Source organism: Amblyomma maculatum, chromosome 2 (genome assembly GCF_055883805.1).
Source record: "Amblyomma maculatum isolate TAMU_Amacu chromosome 2, ASM5588380v1, whole genome shotgun sequence".
Classification (NCBI taxonomy): Eukaryota; Metazoa; Arthropoda; class Arachnida; order Ixodida; family Ixodidae; genus Amblyomma; species Amblyomma maculatum.
Window position 1 is genome coordinate 4,288,899 of NC_139345.1, and position 17,997 is coordinate 4,306,895.

General features: G+C 47.8%; 1 protein-coding gene across 1 annotated transcript in view; it reads right to left on the bottom strand.

Annotated features, from left to right (window-relative positions):
- Prp40 (pre-mRNA processing factor 40) overlaps positions 1 to 17,997 on the bottom strand; it is a 63,574-nt gene that overhangs the window by 41,416 nt on the left and 4,161 nt on the right. The window contains exons 3-7 of the mRNA XM_084593139.1: positions 14,206 to 14,389; positions 8,147 to 8,304; positions 7,929 to 8,042; positions 7,591 to 7,711; positions 4,170 to 4,200 (exon numbers count right to left, since the gene is read on the bottom strand). Coding sequence (XP_084449265.1) covers positions 4,170 to 4,200; positions 7,591 to 7,711; positions 7,929 to 8,042; positions 8,147 to 8,304; positions 14,206 to 14,389 — 608 coding nt within the window. The remainder of the gene's footprint in view (positions 1 to 4,169; positions 4,201 to 7,590; positions 7,712 to 7,928; positions 8,043 to 8,146; positions 8,305 to 14,205; positions 14,390 to 17,997) is intronic.

Genomic DNA, 17,997 nt, shown 5'->3' on the forward strand with positions numbered 1-17,997 from the left:
ACCACACAATAAATTAGAAACTAATGGTGTAAATTTTTTGTCCCAAACCTTTTCAAAGCAGCTAAAGCAAGTCTGCCACCAGTTTCTAGAGCTTCTAGGAGAAGCCAGTTTCATAATGATATCGGGGCAAAGTGCGTGGCATGTATGTGCAAAGGAGAAGGTGGCTACTGTAATGTAATGAATATCTATCCCTGATAAACGAGCAAGAGCAGAGACCGAAACACCAGGAAAAGCTGCCGTCTATATTAGGGCCAACATTCCCCAAACACCACTTGACTTGAGCAAGTGGTGCAACACTCAGCAGGAAGTAGTTGCTGTACTCACGCGTCCAAACAAAACGCCCCTTATATTAGTGTCCGTGTACGCTCGGCCAAGAAACAGTACTTAATCTTGGATGGGTTAAGCATATTCGCCATTCATACCCTGGAATTGCGATACTAATCGGTGGAGATTTTAACGCTCCGCACACCGTATGGGAATATGATTATGATTCTAAAAGGGGTGATCAAGTTCATACTGCCTTCACAGAAATGAAATTTACACTGCTAAATCATCCAGGAGTCGCAACGCTACCTGCAACACAAACACGCTCACCAGACTTGACGTGGTGGAAGGGCCCTGGTGCACCATAATGGCAGGCGGAATTAGATGCGTGGGGTAGTGACCATGTCCCCATTACTATTGGCCTTAATTTGGGACATATGAAGAAAATTCGAAAGAAAGCTTCTGTTACACATTGGGATGGTGTACGACAAGATACTCGAACGCATTCAGTTAGCCCGAATACTCTTGTTACCACCCTGCAAACGGTACTCAAGGATCACACCATTACAACTACAGTGAACGAAGATCAGCCAACTCCCGACCTGCACCTACTAAAACTTTGGGCACGCCGAAAACGGGCCGAGATACAGGCTGGTCGCCATCCTGAAGACGTGTAAAAAAAAATTGAAGTAAACAGAGTGACGGCACAGGCACGCCGATATGAAAAACAGCTGGCTCATAGGAGATGGGATGAGTGGTGAAGTCGTTCGGGCTCAGGAACGACTAACAAGGCCCTCTGGAGGACTTTCTATGGCATGGAAAAGAGGCGGCAGGTTAAAGATCATGCAGAAAGTATTGCACTCGCATTACAGCTTACACCAGAGAAGTTTGCAGATCAGGTTGCTGCCCTTTTTTTCCCGAACCGCGCACATTATCCGGTGCCTTCACCGACAGTGGATGCGGTTGATAAAACAGGAATAACATCACCATTTACCAAATTGGAGTTACTGGCTGCTATAGAAGAAGCGAATGGTAAAACTGCGCCTGGACATGACGATATTCCTTCAAGTCTTCAAGAATTTAGAAGGAGCCGCAGTTGACAGCTTGTTAGATGTGGTAAACGAGGTATGGCAAAGAGGAGACATTCCCCTCGGCTGGAAACACTCGGTGGTGGTAACAATACCAAAGGCTGGGAAACCTCCCACAAGCCTAGAATCTTTGCGGCCCATCTCGCTAACACCCACAATTTGCAAGATCTATGAAAAGATGATAGCCACCCGCCTATCATGGTGGTTGGAAAGTAATAAAAAATACTATGCTCGACAAATTGGGTTCCGAACAAACCTTGGCACAGAAAATGAACTGGCTATGCTCGCTGAAGAGATCATACACGTGTCACCTTATAGCCACCTAGTGCGCACTGTAGTGGCTACTGACGTGGTGAAGGCATACAACGTGTTACATACCAAGATTCTTAACAACATGGAATGTACGGGCATTCCCTTGCAGGTCATAAAAGCAGTACATAATCTGCTTAAGGACAGGACGTTTTCTATCCGGATAAACGGAAAACAAATTGGCAATTACACCTCGAACAAAGGCGTGCCACAAGGGTCAGTGTTAGCACCTCTACTATTTAATATCGCACTGATCCCATTGGCGTGGAAATTAGCTGAAGTACCAGAAATGCGGTTCATGATATACGCAGATGATGTCACGATTTGGTCGGTTCATAAACAACTTGAGAGACAGAATTGGTATCTGCAAGAGGCTTTAAATACCATAGATGAGTACGTCCAAGATGCAGGTCTGGAATTGTCACCTGAAAAGTCCAGTTACATTCATGTTGCCAACAAGAATTGAAGAAAACAATTGGCAACGCAAAGAGTTCCCCTAAAGATTGGAAATCAGGCATTGGGAGAGGTGGACGAGTTGAGAGTTCTTGGCCTAGAAATTCACAAATCCGGCAAAGGAACACAATGGCTTCATAAGGTGAAAAAGGTAGCGGCAACTTCCTTAAACTTGATAAAACGCATTTCGTCTAGGGGAGGAGAAGCTCGAGCGGACATGGCAAGACGTCTTGTACAATCAGTGTTACAGCCTAGGATACTATACCAGGCCCAATTCCAAAGACTCACGAGGCGGCAGTGGACGAAATTGGAAACAATAAATAGAAACGCAATGCGCACTATCACGGCCTCACCAAAACTTACCCCTATCCCTATTCTCCAAGAGTTTGCACAGATAAATACGTTGACAGAATTAATTGAACAACGAGAAGCAACAAGGAATATGAAGCGAAAGTATGTTACGCCCATAGCATCCTTGTACAACGAAGTGGCAGTTCAAACACCCCCAATGGCCGACCCCCCTCCGTGGGAATTCGCGACTATTACGACAAACAAAACCACTCGGCTTCGTGGCAAAAAAAAGCTGGCATCTCGACCTATGGTTGAAGCACTTCCAGGTACCTGCATTGCATATACGGACACATCAATTATAGAAAATGACGGTAGAACAGCAGCTACTAGTCCAATACACAGCGAACTAGAAGTACATAAAGAATATGTTTCAGAATACCCGGACCCGCTTGTGATGGAACTCTATGCAATCCGCGATGCTATGGAGGCCATAAATAAAATAGATTCCATGACAGAAGCCCACATCTATACAGACTCCTTAGCCGCCATAAAACAACTGAAGAAAGTGACGAAGACGCTATGTGTTATCCAGGAAATCCACGCACTCAATAAAAAAACAAAGATACGCATTCAGATGCATTGGACACAAGACGATGCTGAGAACGCTGAGCAGAGAAAAGTTGACCACCTCACGCACAAAGTTCCAAACACTAATGCGCCCCCCACCAGGCTCCCTTTTGATGCCCGCTCTGCTGTTCCCATCTTAGCTTCCTATTTAAGGAAAAGTACACGTGTCCTCATTCTCCCGTGTACATTCCCCCTCCCTCATAACTTAACGAGATTGGAGGAGGTTTCCCTTAGAAGAATAAGAGCTGGGGCGACCCTTACCCCGTCGGTAACATGCCGATGGGAATTTCAAGAAGACATTGGACCAACCACATGCCCGAAGTGTTCCACACCAGCTGCAGAAGTGGATATTCGCCACCTGCTATGGACTTGTGCAGGGACAAGGGCATCAAGGACACAGATTCTGTGCGAAGTGGGACTAACCGCAACAAGGGAAGAGGACTTTTCTAAATGGCTCACCGACAACGCTAAGAGTGGGAGCCTGCTCCGGTTCCTCACGGAAAACCATTTACATGAGTTTCTATAATATGCCTTACGGCAAGCTTGCATAAAAAAAAAAATAATAATAATAATGAAGGCTGTGCGGGTTGTTGAGAGAGTGCAGCCACTGAAAGAGTTGAGTGGCAAAGAAAAAGCAAATAAAGGCAAACCAGTGCTGGAATGGGCAGCTGTTAAAACACAATACCAGAAAAAAGAGCTTAGGTCAATATTTTGGGGGGCAATCGCAGGAAACTACAGCCCTTGAAAACATGTCATAAATAACATGCTGCAGACTAAGTGAGCGTAATAACCCCAAACCACTGTTAAAATACAGCCCTCATGATTCTATGAGTACAATGAGATGCACTGTGTGATTAAAGTAAGATCCAGAAGTGGGCCTCGAACAGACAATTGTATGCGCGTACTACATTTTTCAAACTTTGTACACAGAAATAAAGACACCAGTGTCACTTTTCAACAAAAAGAGTGTCTAGTCTCAGGAGAGGGAGAGGGTTCACCAACAGTGACACCAATTTTAAAGTGCATGCAACATCAAATAAACACATAATATAGAGGATCATTTTATGAAGTGTGCACAGGTCATAAAGCTAAGCAAATAATCAGCAAATAAAATTAGCATCAAGAAAGCACACTCACTTGGTGGCCTCTCCCTGGGCAGCAATGGTGGCTGCAAAGAAAATGAGATCAGATATCAAGACTGCCACTCCCAGCTTTATTGAGGATTGCAAAAGAAATTATGTTCTCTTGGATCCATACCACAGATAGAAGACCTGTCTTATCAGCAGCTGCTGACAGTTGGTTAATGCCGCCCAAAGGCAACTGAGCTTGAGAGCATAGCCCAACAATTACATGATGGGAGTCAATAAAATACAATGGGGTTACTGACAGGAGTCAACAACCCCACTGTATTGGTGACTCGCATGATGCACCCTACTGCCATCTTTTTTTTTTTTTAATTCCCATGAAAATTAACTGTCCTGAGCTAGACCAAATTTAATATTTATGAATGGGTAAGCACAAGCGTGCCTGATCCTAAACCAACGTTACAATCAACAACTTTAACCAAGTGCTCAAGCCTGACATCTCTGTGAAGGTGCTTTGATCGCATGAAGTGTTTGATGGTACAAATGCGCAGCCCAAAGCTAGTGCAAAGGTTCCAATTTAGTAAAGAACAACAAGTTTGTTCTTTCTTTTTTTAATCAGTGATAGGCAGCACATGATGTGATCACAGGACAAAGATGTTCACTTTAATGCATGTGGTGCATGCTATGTAAATTGTGTCAAATGCTACTCAGTTCAATGGCTGCTGGAAAAGGTGCCTGCAAAAGGTTAAAAAGGGCACGATTGTGAATTACTCTTACCGTGAGCATACTTGCAATCTTACTGGTTAAAGACAAACCCAAATATATATCAACTCCAAGGAGATTGAAATGGTTTGATATGCGTATCAAATAATCCAATATATAAAGAAGTAGCAATAGACCAGCTTATCTAAAACACAAGAGTGAGAACATGTTACACCCATGCTTGTGACAGTGATGTGTTACTCACCAGTGAGCTGGCAGCGCATCACTAACCTGCTTTGCAACAAGGCTGCAGCAGATGCTGCTTTGAAACTATCCAATGCCTATCATAGGATGCCTAGTCCTTTTACCACTACGCTGTAAGAATGGCAGCTCATTAAAATAATGGTACAGTTGGTTTCTGGAAGGCCTTCGGCAGCAAAGGACACCCCTCAAGGGCACCAGCTGGGCTATGGTCGGTTAGGTGAAGACACCACATGGCAGCAATGTGGAGTGCAAATTAAACATCCTGTGTTCATACCATCACAAAATTTCCCAGCGGTAGCGTGATTGAAGAGAGCAGCTAAGAGATGAAGAAGAAGAAGAAGAAGAAGAAGAAGGAGGAGGAGGAGGAGCAGCAGCAGCAGCAGCAGCAGCAGAAGAAGAAGAAGAAGAAGAAGAAGAAGAAGAAGAAGAAGAAGAAGAAGAGGAGGAGGAGGAGGAGGAGGAGGAGGAGGAGGAGGAGGAGGAGGAGGAGGAGGAGGAGGGGCCAAGAACCTCCTGAGCCAGGGTCACCAAGGCCAACTGATCATTCAGCTGGTCAGATGCTAACCAAGCCTGCCACGTTGGGGGAGGAGGGCGTGGAAAGTGGGGTGATTGAATTGCCACAGGGCACGAAAACATGCAATGTTCCAAGTTTGCATAGTGTTCGGAACAATTTGGGCATGCAGGGGAATGTCTGAATCGGTATAGAAACGATCTGGCAGGAGTAAGCAGTGTACTTAGTTGTACGCATCTAAGAATGCATATTTGCGTGGTAGTGAGTGATTTATCAGGAAGAGTAAGTGTATGAAGAGTTTCTCTAATGCTGTCATAGTGAATGTTGATTTCTTTTTTGTAGTGAGGAGTAGTGTCCCATGTAGATGGATAAGGCCAGGGAATCCCAGGCGATAAGGCCAGACTACTTGCAGGGACATGGTGTGCAGTTTAAAATGTCGGATGACCACCGAAATTTAAGTTCGGTATACAGCACGACTTTTCTATAGGATTTTCGTGCGGGTAATTTGTGTGCCCTGCATAGCCAGCAATTCGAAATATCCAGGTTCTATACATCCTGGCCCAACTGTCTTGAAATATGCAAATCATTTTTTTCTCTGCCTTCACTCCTTGATCGAATGGAGCTCACCTTGCCTTTGCGTAGCTCTACTTACAAAGAAAACCTTGCAGCACATAGATTTAATTCATACACGAGCCGCAATCACCTAGGCCAGTTCAAGACTCAGTACACTAGACTGGGGCTTGGCTACATCAGCTTACAAACACTAAACTGGAGTGGAAAATTTGAAGCTGCCTGCTCTTCAGTAGTACTGAAAGTAAACACTCAACTTGCATAGGTGTTGGCTCCAACTCTTCAAGGCCGTGTGATTCTTCACGACCCTCATTCAAAAATTTATTTCTGCACTTTCAGATTGTGTGCTCCAATGCAAACACTTGTATACATATATGAATACCCCTTCTGAAGCATTTTTTGTGCATACTGTTGAACAAATATGAATCGGAAGCTCACAAAACATATTTCATGGAGGGGGCACGCTCCCGTAAATAAACAATGCTGAACTCCCTTTCTTTTAAAAGTGAAATAAATGGCTCGAATGGGTTCGCCCAACCATGACCTGAGCAACTGCTGCAATCATCGTACCCACACTTGGCTCCAGATGAGCTTACCACACAATTATACAGCTGCTGCAATCAGTGGCTCACGCAACAGGCAGATGCAAAGAGAAACCATTCAAAATGTGGCACTTTGCTAGCACATTCTATATTGTTATGCATCGTTGCAAGACATATTTAGTGGCATCCTTTTTACTATCACTAAGAATGCTGCTTTGATAACGTAGTTACCTGACCAGTTCCTTGAATGTATCTTGACAAGGAAGGTTGGTTTGATTTGTAAAGTTTATGTTTCAAAGGGACTTGAGCTATAAGGGACACCGTAGTGGAGGGCTCCAGAAATTTGGACCACCTAGAGTTCTTAAGTGTGTGCTGACACCACACAGCTCACGGGTGCCATGCTTTTCCCCTCCATCAAAAAGTGGATGCCAGGATTTGATCCATGTCCTTAGGTTCAGCAGTCGAGCGCCCTAAGCTACCACGGCAGGGTCTTGACAAGGAAGAGTAAAAGAATTGTATGTTAGGGTTTTCCCACTGCACTACATATGTGCACAAGCCACAAGGTGCAAAAGCTGCATGAGCAGTGCAGAGATATAAATCATCTGATAGGTCTCAGAAAATATTTTAAATAGTGGCACTGCAACGTCTGCAACAATACTGGAGTGTTTTCACAATCACAGCACATAAAATGGTCTTCATTCAGCATCTGTACCCAAGAATGCTGCTGCAATATGCACAAACAATTAATAGTAGTGCATGATCTAAACAAGTGATGCTTATGTGCCAGTACAAACACTGCTAGTGTCAACACATTGCCCACCATCCCCCCATTGTAAGTGCATCACCTACCTCACAGTGAAGAAGACTGAGAGTAGTCTCGTTACCTTTAAGCTCTTCAAGCTCCTTGGGAATAGTCCACCGAGACTCCTTGGTGAGGACATTGTGGAAGTAAGTGCGGCCCGTATCCGACTTGTACTCTTTCCAAGGGCACTGGGACAGTAGCAACTAGCCATACAAAGCACAGATAATCACACACCGTGAAGCTCCTTCGCAAGGCTAAAAAAATACTCAGCACACAACAGATTTAAAAATGATTAAAGATAATGTTATGTGTCACTGTTCAAGAACCTAAGAGAGCTGGCAAAGTGAGTGAGGTAGGCTAGGCAAAGAAAAAGAGGCTATCCAAACATGGACAGTTCTGCTGCCAAAAAGTAAAGGTTACCTCAGTGTGTGTCTTGAGTTCATCGGGCTTCTCCCAGCTGGATTGTTTGGTGGTGTGGTTGTAGAAATAAGTACGGCCATCAGGCGCCTTGTGCTCTGTCCAGCTGCTGCTCTTCTGTGCCCACAAAAGAACAGAATCATTGGTTTTTGTGAGCACTGTCATCACCGTGCTCATGCATAATGCCTGTGCCCTAAGGAAGTTATTTCAGCTGTACTTACAGAGGCCGGTGGAGCGGCAGGTGAAGATGCAGCAGCATTTTCGGCAGGTGCGGCAGCTGGGGTGGCTGGAGGTGTAGAAGCTGCCTCTGGCTTTGGGGAGGCTGTAGCTGGCTGCGATGGCGACGATACAGGCAGGGCAGCAGGAACCGCAGGGGGAACTACTACCAACCAAGGCAGTGAGCACAATATGTGACCGACCTTGTACTCACGCTAAAAATGCTATTTCCACAATCAGATCAGCTCTAGTATGTCAAAGGCATGCAAGCAAATAATTAGGGTAAGGGCAAGACTTTTAAAACAGTAATAAAAGATGAACTCTATGGTAGTTGCAACAAAAGCAATGGCTACGAAATTTGCTAGAAACATTAAAAATGAATGCAGCTAACATTAGAGCTTCAAACTAGACATTTTTTTTTTTTTTCAGTTTCATTCCTTTTGTCATCTATGTGCCTTTCTGTTGAAGGACAGCAGAGAAGATGGTTATATTGCATAACCAGGACAAATATACTGCATAACCAGGGCACAATGAACATGAAACAAATTTATTACTTTTTATTTTATTTTTTTCTTGATTCTATGATATTGACACCATTAACTTTTCTTTTCGATCATCAAAAATTATAGGGGTTCAACGTTGCTGAACCGAATGTGGAACGAAAGCTTGGCTGCGGGCGACTGAGCATTACATCAAACACAACCAGTGGTTCCATTGAACGCATCAAAGTTCACCGGCGTTCTATGCAGAACCTGCTATGCCTGCTATGAATGTGCCTATGTGGAATAGGGTAATGTGAATTCAAATGTCATGGCAGACTGATTCTAATGTCGCCCTCCCATATGAAAGGAGAGGCCCAAATGGCGCTTTCAGCACCCAGGCCCCAGCGAAATGCTCAAGGGTAGCATAGTGTAGCTTTTGCTACAAAATACAAGCTGACTTCGGATGCTGATTGTAGCTCAAAGTCCAAGAAAACTTAATAAGAGCTGAGGGGAGACCTCAGTTTGCAAGCCAATGTTTTGACAAGAGGACTTTTCTTCATCTGGGCAGTGTGGTTGTCAATTCCCAGTTCAAACAAGGCAATCTTTAAGACAATGTTCTTTCGTTCCTTACCCTAATTGCCTCAATTCCCCTGCGGGTCGGGACCCCCTCTTGATTGTGGGCGATTTTAACGCCCCCAGTCGAGTCTGGGGTACCGCCGTGAAGAGAAATGGGGACGCAAGTTGGCGAAGCTTGCATCTACTTTGAGCCTCACTCTTCACACAGACCCCGTCCACCCAACACGTATAGGCAACTCCGTGACTCGGGACACGTGTCCGAATTTAACCTTTACTCGCAACATTCAGTATGCTGACTGGGTTAACACTGAGGAAACCCTCGGTAGCGACCACTGTATACTAAACACTACAATTCGGACCAGACCATTAACAAAACCCACAACACAGGCTCGACTCCCAGACTGGTCCAAATTTAGGAAAAATTACAACACAACTACATCTATATTCGAGCAAGGCTACCAGTCATGGTCCGAACAATTGGTTTCTAGCCTTCGCTCCACCGAAACCAAAATTCAGCTTTCAGAGGCGGTATCAGACGTAGATAACCACCTCCTCCACCTCTGGGAAGCGCGGCATTGCCTTGTCCCGACAAAAGCATAACCGTAAACTTAAGGCTCGAATTTCAGAGTTCACCCAGCAGGTGGCCGAGTATGCGGCCCAGCTCGCAGACGCCAACTGGGTGGATCGTTGCAACACGGCGGCGTGGGAGATGTCCAGCAGGAACACCTGGCGGCTCTTCCGCGCTCTTATCGACCCAACGCAGACACACACAGAAACTCAGAAACATCTACAACGTGCCATACACAGCTTTCAGGGCAACACAACTCAGCTAGCGCACAAGTTGCGGGACCAATACTTGTGCACTACCCAGGACCCCCGCGGACCGGCGCACTCTTATGCAGGTTCGGAGAACGCTGAGCTGGATCAGCCGTTTCAGCTCCACGATCTGCGGGCGGCCCTGGCGAAAATGAAACGTGGCACAGCCCCGGGTTGGGACAAAATTACAGTCAAATTACTAGCTAACTTATTCGACCCGGCCTACCAGTCCTTATTGGATTACATCAATTCAATTTGGCTTGGGGACGCGCCACTCTCCATCGATTGGAAGACTGCTCTGGTCACTTTCATTCCAAAAGCTGGCAAGGCTATCAACACGGACAACCTTCGCCCCATCTCTCTAGCCTCGTGTGCGGGCAAACTAATGGAGACGATGGTGCGTGACAGGTTGTCCGAGTTCATGGAAAATCAACACATCTTCGCAGACTCCATGTTCGGATTTCGCCCGTACAGGTCCGCACAGGATGTTTTGCTACAACTTAATCGGGACGTTCTTGACCCTGTCGAATGCCCTCACAACGACAAGGTCATACTCGCCTTAGACTTGAAAGGAGCATTTGACAACGTTACTCATGAGGTAATACTCACTCATCTTTCACAAACTGGTTGCGGACGCAACGCGTTCAGATACATTCGGCAGTTTTTGACAGATCGCCAATCCTACATTAAAATTCAGGACACCGAACATGGCCCGTTCCAACTTGGAACCAGAGGAACACCACAGGGTGCAGTGCTGTCTCCTCTTTTATTCAATCTGGCTATGATGCACCTGCCGGCCCAGTTGGGTGCTGTCGCTGGTGTGCAGCATGCGCTGTATGCCGATGACATCACCCTGTGGGCCACGCAAGGTTCTCTTGGAGATATTGAGGCCAACCTGCAGCAAGCGGCAACCATAGTGGACCATTATGCTCGCCGCTGCGGCCTTCAATGCTCCCCTCAAAAATCTGAATTTGTACACATACGCCCCTCACCAAAGTGTACGGCCAAAATTGAGCTTTTTTAGAGACAGGATCAATTCCTGAACGAACAGAAGTCCGGGTACTGGGGCTCTTCATTCATCAACATAGACGGTCGGACACTACCTTGGCGAAACTCCGTAAGGTGGAGGACCAGGTGGGCCGCATGGTCCGCCGGGTTTCTAACAAACGTGGGGGGTTGCGGTGCAAAGACCCCTTGCGGCTGGCGCATGCATTTGTGACCAGTCGAACCTCGTATTCGACGCCTTACCTCCACCTTCGGAAACAAGACGAGGATGCACTCGAAGTCGTCCTGCGCAAAATTTTTAAGAGAGCCCTCGATCTCCCCGTGAACACCTCCAACCAGCGTCTACTGGGCCTGGGCATGGTGAATACGTTCCGGGAGATCCGAGAGGCTCACTTAACCGACCAATACACACGTCTTTCTAAAATACTGTCGGGTCGCCGCCCCCTTGCCCGGCTACACATCCAACATACCACCCTTATGGAAGATCGTGTACGCCTCCCTTTAGAGTGGAGATGCGCCCTCCACGTACGCCCTCTTCCTTTTATAAAAACATGACACGTGAAGACCACAATGGCCGGTGCCTGGCGCGGGCGGAAGCCCTGGGCCGCCATTATGGGTCGAAACCCGGCATTTACTACGTGGACGCTTCCGGCCCCCACCATGGGGGATGGTACACGGCCGCAGTGGTCCACCAGTCCAAAACTGTTAACGGGCTTACATTTCGCGCCCGTGACATAACCCACGCGGAGGAGGTCGCCATTGCGCTGGCAGCTACTCACACTGATTCTAAAACAATTATCTCCGACTCGCGAGGGGCCTGTCGGAACGTCGAGCAAGGCTGGGCACCATACTTAGCCTACCGACTACTTCACAACTGCACCTATACCGGGGACCCCGCTTACCGGAAAATAGTATGGGCTCCTGCTCATATGGGTCTCGAAGGGAATGAGGCAGCCGACGCCGCCGCCCACGTGCTCTCTTTCCGGGCTTCCCATCTCGACCCCCTAGATCAGGATCTCGAATTCGAACCCGCGTATTCTTTTAAAGATATTGTTCTTTACTATCAATCTTGTCATAGCCTTTACCCTCGCCCAAGTAAAGGTCTATCTAAGACGGAGGAGCGGCTTCTACTCCGTCTGTATACCAACACTCTGCTGTGCCCGGCAGCACTAAAACATTTTAATCCCTCCTTCACGGGCAGTTGTCCGCACTGTGCGGAGAAGTCTTCGGACATCTACCACATGGTGTGGGCTTGCCCATCCAACCCAGCTATTCCTCCTCAACCCAACCCCACTCGGGAGGACTGGGAGGCGACCCTGCTCGGCTGCTATGACCTGCAGGCCCAAAAGGCCTTGGTCGAGCGCGCCCGGGCAGCGGCCGACATCACTGGGGCCCGTACTAGGGACCCCACCCAGTATCTGTAAGGGCTGATTAGTCAAAGATCCGGCCCATGCATACATGCACCCCTTTTAAATGAATAAACGTTTGTCACCACCACCACCACCACCTTGCTGTTTTTCTTTGGAAGCAAAAGCGTACGTACACCCCACCAGTGAAGACTACGCTGCCCAGACCAAGACAATTCCTCTTGTTGAAACATCAGACAGAGCCTCCCCCCAAACTTTGTTTGGTTTTCTTGGATTTATGTACCAATGTTTTTCATCTTGGTCTACCTTGATTCTACCCTCTGCCAATGAAGAGGCATTGAATGAAATCTTATTTAGTTTCCTTAAACCATATAGTTACTGAGAAAAAGACTAATAAACCTCCAAAAATGCTGTTTTGAGAAAAATGAAGATCGTGCTTCAAAAGATTCCTATCTTCCACTTGACGCAATTATAACAAAAAGGTGAAAAACATTTTTGAAGTCACATACATCCAAGTGTAACACATTTCCTGACACATAAAAAATGCATCAAAAGGTTGCCAAAGTTTTGAAGTTGCAAATACTGAAGCATAATATGCTTTCTGAAAGCTTAAAAAAAAAGGCAATAAATTCTTCCAACCAAAATTTAACCTAGACTATGAAGCATGCTAGGAGTGGGTGACTACTCGGGGCTCTTCGGCATACACTGAAATCAAAGTATACAAGCATTCTTCTCGATTTCTTCTCTATAAAAATGCTGTTGCCATGAATGGGAAATGAAGCAGGATCTCGCCTAGTAGCACAATGCCATTGTCACCAACCCTCCACAGCCAGTGAAGACTACAGGTGCCGTTAACACACGCTACAGTGTGAGCATGTGGAAGTGAAAAAAAATAATAAATAAATAAATGCCTTACATTATTAATTGGCACAGTAACCTTGCATCAGAGCACAGACAGTAAGTAACATGGTGTGCACCAATAAACATAGCAATGAACCCGTGTCGTATAGAGTTTAATCACTGCTGGATAGAGTAATGAAAAGAGAGAGGGTCCTGTTTATTTGAGCCCATCTGTGTTTTACTTCATTTTAACAGCACAGGATGCTGTGCTAACCTTTTTGACCTTTGCATAGCCTTTGATCGACATTTTTTGCTCCCTGTTGCTGTCTTCTTTTCACTTTCTCTGCAGCGCACAAGTTCGATAGATGCAGAACAACTTAGCTAGGATTGCTCAATAAGGTATCTTGGAATTACCCGGAGAGAAAAGAGGTTCTATCATCTATTAGTGCGCATGGTTTACCGAGAGTGCCAGGAAGTGTAAACTCTGTATTTGGCCAAACCAGTGTATAGCCAAAAGGCTCTTTCCAGATTCAGGTACATCAGGTTAAACACTACTGATTAAAATGTAAAAATAATATTCCCCAACTAATCCATCCTTTATGCTATTCATGCAGGTTCCTTAATTTGATGAAAAGATGAAGCTGCACTTCCCTTTTGTGCTAACTAAGCAGGTACTTCAAAAGTGCACATTTTCTTACTTCACTAGCATATTTTGGAGAAAATAAATGCTCTGCACTGGACACATTATAATGCATACAAAATAAACCACTCCAGTTTTTACCGACTAAATTCTTAGGGTCAGGAGCCAATATAATGCTGCATTTCTACAAGTAAATCTGTTTTTCTAAGAAAGCACTTTTCAAGCCAAACATGAAGTCTAACTTTCCTGGAATTTGTGTACAGTGCCAGTTCCTTCTCCAGGTAATCTTGTGAACCATGATGGGCAATCCCACTCGTTTTGTCAAAATGAGAGCCCACCTGTGGGAACAGGAGCAGGGGCAGCAGCTGGTGGTGGTGGCACCTGAGGAGGCAACGCTGGATACATTGGATAGGCTGGAGGATAGTGCGGAGGCATAGGCATGCCAGGCGGCAGCAGCATGGCGCCCCCGCCGTCCATGGGGGGTCGAGGTAGAAAACCTGGTGGCATTGGTGGTGGTGCAAGCTGCAGGCACAAGAATGATGAAATTGCAGCGAATGCCACCCAAAAAAAGGAAATTAAAAATCTGTAGGCTTTCCACTGGGCTTGCATGTCTCCAGAAGGACGGCAACAAGCTCAGTGACAGGACACAGGCCAATATATCCAGCAAGCAGCTGTCTAAATTATGTCCCCGTTTTTTTCTTTGGTAAATACTGAGGCAACACGCTCAGTATTTAAAACCCCATCACACTTTCACTCTCCACACAGTAAATGTGAATTTGATGTACATAGGTGGTGGTGGTGGTGAAAACGTTTATTATTATAATACATATAGGTATGTACACTAGGTGGGATGCCTAGACAGGCACTCCATTGGCGTTTGCCGCAGCCCGGGCGCACTGCGTTAAGACCTTTTGGGCCTCTAGGGTGCAGCAGCCGGACAGGGTCGCCTCCCAGTTCTCTCGGTTGGGGTTGGGGATAGGGGGCAAAGATGGGGTTTTCTGGCAGGCCCACACCATGTGGTAGATGTCAGACACCTCCCCACAGTGCGAGCACAGCCCGTCGAATTGCGGATCAAAATGTTTTAGAATAGCCGGGCACAACATTGTATTGGTGAGCAGGCGCAGGAGCACCCGCTCGTTAGCCTTTCCCAGCCCTTTGCACGGGGTGGGAAGAGTTTGGTGCGTAGATCTGTAATATTCACATATTTCTTTAAATTTGTACACTGGGCTGAATTCAAAATCCCGGTCCGCGTCGGGTCCCGTGGGAAATGCCCGGAGAGAAAGCTCGCGGGCGGCGGCGTCGGCTGCCTCATTCCCTTGGAGACCTTGGTGACCTGGAGCCCAAACGAGAGATCGGTACGCGGGATCCGAATCTCGACTGCAATTTTTGTATATGCGGTAAGCTAGAGGAGCAGTCCACCCTTGCTGGACGTTCCGACAAGCCCCTCGCGAGTCGGTTATGATGTATTTGGAGGAGGAGTCAGAGGCTGCGAGGGCGATGGCAACCTCTTCTGCGTGTGTTAGTGACTGGGCCTTGAACGTAAGGCCATCTACTGTTTTGCCCTTGTGGATGACCGCGGCTGTGTACCAACCCCTAGGGTTTGGGCCGGAGACATCCACATAGAAAACTCCTGGTTTGCTTCCATAATGGCGGTCCAAGGCTTCCGCCCGCGCCAGGCGCCGACCATTATGGTCCTCTTTGGACATGTTGGCGGGGAGAGGCCGCACATGGAGGGCGCGTCTCCATTTTTCGGGAATGCGACATCTCTCCTCTGTGAGTTGGGTGTGTTGGATGTGAAGTCGGGCAAGAAGACGGCGACCCGACTCTGTCTTTGTTAGACGCGTGTACTGATTGGTGAGGTGGGCCTCCCGAAGCTCCTTGAAAGTATTCACCACACCCAGCGCCATGAGACGGCTGGTAGAGGTGGAGACCGGGAGGTCCAGTGCTCGTTTCATGATTTTATGGAGGATAACTTCGAGAGTATCCTCCTCCTGTTTCCGCAGGTGGAGGTAGGGAGTCGAATACAAGATTCGACTGGTCACGAATGCGTTCGCCAGCCGCAAGGCGTCCTTGCATCGTAACCCACCGCGCTTGTTGGAAACCCGGCGGACCATGCGGCCCACCTGGTCCGCCACCTGCCGGAGCTTGGCGAGTATTGTGTCGCATCTTCTCTGGTTGTGTATAAAGAGCCCAAGAACTCTGATTTCCTTAGATTCTTGAATGGGACCGCTTTGCAAGGTGAGATTGATTTGAGTCGAGCATGAGCGCGAGGGGCGCGCAGATGCACGAATTCAGATTTCTGCGGTGAGCATTGGAGACCACAGCCGCGGGCATAGCGGTCCACTATGCTAGCAGCCATTTGCAGGCTTGTCTCCATGTCCCCCAGACGCCCTTGCGTGGTCCAGAGGGTGATGTCATCGGCGTACAGCGCGTGCTGCACACCTTCGACCGCACCCAACAGAGCAGGCAAGCGCATCATTGCAACGTTGAATAGCAGAGGGGACAGCACTGCGCCTTGCGGAGTGCCCATCGTGCCGAGCAAAAAAGGTCCGTGTTCTTGATCCTGTATTCGGATATAAGACAGTCTGTCTGTGAGAAATTGTTTGATGTAGTTGAAAGTGTTCGTGCCGCAGTGCGTTTGACTCAAGTGCGTGAGTATGACCTCGTGTGTTACATTGTCGAATGCCCCTTTGAGATCCAGGGCGAGGACGATTTTGTCGTTTCTTGTGCATGTGATGGGGTTCAGTATTTCGCGGTCGAGTTGAAGCAGGACATCCTGTGCGGATCTGTGTGGGCGAAATCCGAACATGGTGTCCGCGAAAGTGTTGTGTTGTTCAAGGTACTCAGACAGCCGATCCCGCACCATCGTCTCCATCAATTTGCCCACACACGAGGTGAGAGAGATGGGTCGGAGGTTGTCCGTGTCGACTGGTTTCCCAGCTTTGGGAATAAAGGTGACGAGAGCAGTCTTCCATTCAATGGGAAGGGGGGTTTCCCCTGTCCAGATTGCATTGATATAGTCAAGAAGGCACTGGTGCGCCGTGTCAGGGAGGTTCGCCAGAAGTTTAACGGTGACCTTGTCCCTGCTGGGGCAGTGCCCTTCTTCATTTTGGCCAGACTGGCCCGCAGATCGTGGAGCCGGAATGGGTTATCCAACTCCGAGTTTTCCCTGCCTGCATAGGAATAGGCCGATCCGCGGGGGTCCTGAATTGTGCACAGGTAGCGATCGCGTAGCGCCACTGCCAGCTGCATTGTGTTTCCTTGGAATGAGTGCATGGCTTTGTGTAGGTGTTTTTGCGTTTCCGTGCGTGTCTGTGTTGGATTGATGAGGGCTCGGAAGAGCCGCCACGTGTTGTGGCTCGACATTTGCCTCGCCGCCGTGTTGCAACGGTCCACCCAGTTAGAGTCAGCGAGTTGGGCCGCGTACTCTGCTGCCTGCCTGGTGAGATCCTCAATGCGAGCTTTCAGCTTCTTGTTGTGTTTCTGACACTTCCAGTGGCGCGTGAGGCCACGGCGTGCTTCCCAGAGATGCAGGAGGTGGTTGTCGACGTCCGTAACTACCTCTGTGAGCTGTATTTGTTTCTCATGGGAGTGAAGGTGCGCCATGACTGACTGGGACCAGGTCGTGTAGCCCTGCTCTGTGATGTTCATGTTAGTTTCTGTTGGGAAATTTTGGCGAAAGGTAGTCCAATCGGGGATGCGGGCTTTCGTTGTGGGGCGCTTCAGGGGGCGTGTGTAAACTGTTGTGTTGAGGATACAGTGGTCGCTACCGAGGGTCTCCTCGGTGTTGATCCAGTCTGCGTGTCTTATGTTGCGAGTGAAGGTGAGGTCCGGGCATGTGTCTCGGGTCACCGAGTTGCCTACGCGGGTGGGATATGCTGGGTCGGTGTGGAGGGTGAGGCCCAATGTGGAAGCCAGTTCTGCCAGCATGCGTCCACGCACTTCCTCCTTACGATAGCCCCATAGCTGGCTAGGGGCGTTGAAGTCACCCACAATCAGCAGGGGATCACGACCCGCCTCTTTAAGCGCACGGCTAAAGAGGCCCGCGAAGATCACTCGCTTTATTTTCGGGGAGCAGTATACGTTAAGCACGTGCAGGGCAGGATCCGATCGCCTAAGAGGGAGGATCC